Genomic DNA, 5,207 nt, shown 5'->3' with positions numbered 1-5,207 from the left:
AAACTTAATTGAAGGCACATGGAAAAAAAAAAGGTGTAGATAACATGTGCCCACCCATGCACGCACACAAACAGATTTAAAAACATTCGAACAACATGCTAGTGTTAGGAAGTTCTTGTAACAAATTTCTTAGAACATTGTTTTCAACCAAGTAGAGATACTAATAGCAGAGCATTAGATCTAAAAACAACGTTTATACAGAAAACAACACCTAGGTTAAGAGTTAATTTTAATAATTAATTGAAAGTACAGGGGGAAAAAAGGTAGACAACATGTGGTCAGCCATGCGCGCGCGCGTAGACAAATTTTATTACATTTGAAAAACATGCTACTGTGTTGCAGTTCTATTCCAACTTTCTTGTTTTCAACCAAATAAAGATAATGGTTATTTTAAAGCTTTCATAGTCATTTTAGTTTCTCTTTAATGACTCCTTAATAATTGCAACCATCTCTGACCAGTATTACACATTAGAAGAAAGCATATAAACTACTTCTATAACTAATTGTTCTACCAGACCAATACACCGAATCAGACATGGCGTCCTAAAATTGAAAAAAAATGAAAAATCGATGCGTTATAGAAATATGCACTCAAATCAGTTCTGAATACCAATATCCATCAGTCTTAAGTATGCACTCCAAGGATCTACAGCTAACACTGTTAAGTATTTCAGTCAGTTCTCATCCAGCTTATAAGCACACACTAAATTGATTTATAACAATTTACTTGTACATATTAAATTGGAAAACTTTTAGGCACTCAAATTTGTTCAAATTCTATATGCTTGGGTATTATATACACGTATACATATATAAATTCCAATTGAACTGAGAAAAACTAAATATGCAATAACCAATTGAAAATTTTCCATTAAAACAGAGAGCCTGTCATCCTTATTGGAATATACAGAGTGCAGAAAAATAACAGGGAAAAAAAAAAAAATTTAAAATTAAAAATAGACGACATTCCCCATCAAAATCTATCATTTTGTTTTTTTTTTTTTTTTTTACAAAAACTAATAATCTGTCAAACAAAAAACAGAACCAACTCACCTCCAAAGATGGAAGAGATCTTAATCAACACTTCCGCCCTCAAAACCGATTCATTTCATTTCATTCTCCATCCAAAATCTTCTACAATGAAGTCGATTAGGCATCAGCCCATCGATTGCTTCCCTCGAATAACTTGAAATAAAATAGCAGCATTTTTCCGAATCTTTTCGTTGTCATCCTCCAACAGCCCCAAACAAATTTCAAAAATCCCTTCTTGCAGAGCTTCCAAACACATCGCTTCACTGTAACAACAAAGCGAATTCAGTGTCAACAGTGCATACTGAACACCCCGTGAGCTCCCATTCTTCAACACATGAACCAAAATTCGTATGCAATCATTTAACTTCACCATCTCTTGTCTACCATCCTTACACTTTGCCAATAAGCCCAGTACTTCAACGGCACGTTCTAGCCCCATATCAGCTATCTCAATCAAAATCGGCACTGCCCCACAATCCACAGCTCGTCTCCGATTATCCGGAAACGAACATATCGCATAGAGTGCCGTCGCCGCCTCTTTCTTTTCACGACCATTTCCGTCCCGAAGAAGTGAAACCAGAGCTCTAATGGCATATGGGTATGCCCCAATTGTGGCTTTGTTCACTTCCACAACTGCTAAACTAGTCAACATCGTTGCCGCCACCGCTCTGCAATCAGGGGACCCGCCGTGCAAGGCGGCAACGATACGGCCAATTGCCCCTTCCGCCACCAAGCCCACCTTGTTGTCGTCATCCAAACTCAGATTCAACAGGAAACTAAGCGCTTTCTCTTGTAGAATCGGGTCATCTGAATCAACACAGTTGAGAACAGCCGACACGGCACCTGATTCGGTCAACCGCCGGCGAAGAGCGGAGTCACGCTTGCAGAGACGAGTAAGCTGGTCAAGCGAGCAGATTTTGGAGTCGATTGGCGAAGAGGGGTATGTCAGAGTCGAGATTAGGGTTTGGGGTTCTGGTTGGGGTTGTGGTTTGGGAAGAGAAACGAGAGTATAGTTTGAAATCAGACTCCTGAGGGCGTGATTAGGGATGAGAGAAGGGTGTTCGGAGAGGGGAAGTTTAGTAATTGGACAGGTCCGGTGACCGGCGTCCAACCACCGTTGGATTGACGATCGATCAAAGGTGTGACCAGACGAGAGTATAACCGGGTCCGACATTATCTCTAACGAAATGGGACACTTGAAATCATCAGGGAACTGGGTCGCCATTTTCACTCTCTTCGCTCTCTAATTTCGCCACTCTCTCTCTCTAATTTATATATGTATATATATATATATATAGATAGATGTAAATATAACGTCTATATACACCAGAGTCTAGTGTAGAGGAGGGTTTATGAGGTTTATTAGGTCATGCTGGGGAAAGTTACAACTGTGAAAATAACAAGAGGTGGAGGTCCTCGGCTTGTGACACTAGTCTGAGAGCCTGAACTGAATTACTAAACTACCCTACAGGTTGACCAGAAATTTCTTATTAGGTTACAGAACGTTGAAGGGCGTTTCAGATATTTAACAATCCTTTGTAATCCCTCTCGACCTTGGTGCAGTTTGTCGGTTGCTTTAGGGAAGGAGTGGATGTTTCCTTTTAAAAGGGGTAATTTAGAAAGTCATCATTCTCTCAACTTTTTCATTAATGACAATACCACCCATGTTTCCCATAGATGTTTAACTGAGGATATTTTTGTATATTTACACTTTTTATTTATTTATTTTTTATTCTTTTGTAGATGGCCTAACCTAACTGTACTCCGAATTTTATTCTGGAGTGGAGTGTTTACTCTTCTCCTACAATTACACGGTTAGGGATGAATGACACGCTTTATATGAATAATTACCCGGTTAGGGATGAATGACACGCTTTGTATGAATAACATATGTATCAATTTATTAAAATACACTTATTAAATAATATGATGTTTGTGAGTCAACCTTTTTAATTTCAAAGTCCAAACCGGTGTGCTAATTTCAAGTGTTTAAATTTTTGGATATACTCATATCACGGCTTCTACGGGGGTTGGGGTCGCAATTCGGGTACAACAGGTAATAATTATATTGTGTTAATTCGTGTACAACAGGTAATAATTGTATTGTGTTAATTAAAAGTATTTTGTTAAATAATTTAACCCGAATATAATTTATTTAATAATTTTGTCAGAAACTTTCGGCATTAATCCGACTTATTTTTTTAAACGAGTTACATGTATAACCTATTTAATGATCTATTTAATAAAAAAAATATTAAATTATTTAAATTATTAATAATACTCAATCGAACAATAAATACTAAAAAAAATATAAATTTCAATCTAACCAAATTATTAAAAAAATCTCTAATTTATAATAAAATAAATTATTACATACAAGTTAGATAGTTATTTTGGAACTTAAGTAGAAATTTGTTTATAACATGTTTAGTTAATTGGGTATAAACGGATTGAACCCTTCAACTCAAATACGACACGATTAACTAAACGAGTTAATTGTGTCAACCAGTTTACGACTTAAACCCATTTAAGGTTAACGCAAATTTATTTAATTCGTGTCGTGTTGACAGGTTATGTCAAACTTTATCAAACACTATAAGGTCAAAGTTTGTTGTAAATTGATCAAAAAATATATATATTTATTATACGTTCAGAATTATTAAAATCACTTAAATTTTTATTTAAATATCAAATGATTATTGGTCTGGTCTAGACAAGCTATCCAACACTATGTAATAACTTTTTACATATATGGATGGATGATTGGTCCAATGCTTCTGGAGATAGTTAAACTGGAAATAGCAAGTATTAAGGAAGTAAGAAGAGAGCTTTGGTGGTGATAACAAGGAAGAGTTCTCCCACGTGATGGCGAACTGAAAATGACATTTGGTTTTTAACTCATCGGATGTGACATTGGCAGATGGAGGAACTACTCGCTGAATTTCAGTAATGCTACGTTTGCATATATGGAAATCCCAGGTTTCTAATTTTCTATAGAGACGAGTAAATTCTAATCATCCATAAATTATATCATGATTTCATTTTTTAATGTTAGTGGGATTTTATTTTTTTTTTTTTTTTTATTTTTTTTTTTTTTTTTTTTTTTTTTTTCATGAATGTTAGTTCTGGAAAAAAAACTCATACGGGTCCATTTTGCTTTTTAAGAATTTAAATGTTAAACCTTTCTATTTTAAAAGACAAAAAAATTTAGTAGCACCTAAAATGAACCTCTTTATTGTAATGGAGATTTCTTATCATAAATTGTGATTGTCACATTTAGTTAAACTATTCTTTAATTAATTATTCATCTTGTGCCTCTGTGGGGGCAAAAAGTCAGCCAATCAAAATTTGACATGTATAAATACTAATCACTCAATAGAAAGAAACCACATGTCAATATAATTAAACCACACGTCATGCAAATACAAGAGGGTAACCGAAGTTCAAATACAAAAAATAAGCAAGATAAAAATACCTGCAACAAATCAAGGATGAAGCCGAAAAAGAGAGAGGATGAAGGAGGAAAATAAGCACAAACCGTTATCTCATTACTATATGCACACACAGCCAAGTACTTAAGGGAATTAATGTATAAGGTATAATTAGGCTTCTAAAAGAGACAATTAAATTTAATTACACAAATCAAAGCATGATTATAAAAAGCAAAATGGATCAATTGTGTGGACATGGTTAGATTCGTAATTATTAGAAAATTAGTCTGCCATGACTTGGTCGGGCTACCACGAAAAAGATATGACTCAAGTGAATTGCTAATTATGCTCTGCTCGTTAAGGAAAAAAAATTAAATAGAAGAGAAAAAATAATAAAAAAAAAAGGATGACTGAGACATCCCTAGTACTTTCCTCTTTTTGTTCAGTTGTTTGATCTATATAATAATAAAATTTTAATTTATTTTTTTTTACCATTAAATTCATCATTTACTTTAATTATGAGATTTATTAAATATTTATAAAGGGTAATGTAGTAATTTAAAACTTTTATAATAAATTCACATGTCTTCTTTCTTATTTTTCGTTCATATTTAAATGGATAAAAATTTGTGAATGAGTACATTCTTCCTATTATACTTATATCATCACTACGGAATAAAAAAATTTTGTCTTTTCCTTTCAAATTTCTTCTGCCTCTTTTTTTTCCTTCCTATCAAAGACAAT

At 33.9% G+C, this 5,207-nt stretch overlaps 1 protein-coding gene across 1 annotated transcript; it reads right to left on the bottom strand.

Moving 5' to 3' along the window:
* Window positions 1–986: 986 nt before the first annotated feature.
* LOC132266744 (U-box domain-containing protein 8) lies at window positions 987–2,394 on the bottom strand. The gene has a single exon (XM_059767733.1). It carries the CDS (start codon window positions 2,255–2,257, stop codon window positions 1,157–1,159), a length of 1,101 nt encoding a protein of 366 aa, XP_059623716.1. The 5' UTR covers window positions 2,258–2,394; the 3' UTR covers window positions 987–1,156.
* Window positions 2,395–5,207: the final 2,813 nt, after the last annotated feature.

Source organism: Cornus florida, unplaced genomic scaffold (genome assembly GCF_030987335.1).
Source record: "Cornus florida cultivar Cherokee Brave unplaced genomic scaffold, ASM3098733v1 CherokeeBrave_3.0.0_Hap2_Chr01, whole genome shotgun sequence".
Lineage (NCBI taxonomy): Eukaryota > Viridiplantae > Streptophyta > Magnoliopsida > Cornales > Cornaceae > Cornus > Cornus florida.
Note: the sequence above shows the minus strand (reverse complement) of the source record. Positions and strands in the feature narration are given on the sequence as shown.

Excerpts from the sequence above, each read along its gene's own strand:
- LOC132266744 (XM_059767733.1), bottom strand. The coding sequence starts at position 2,257 with ATGGCGACCCAGTTCCCTGATGATTTCAAGTGTCCCATTTCGTTAGAG.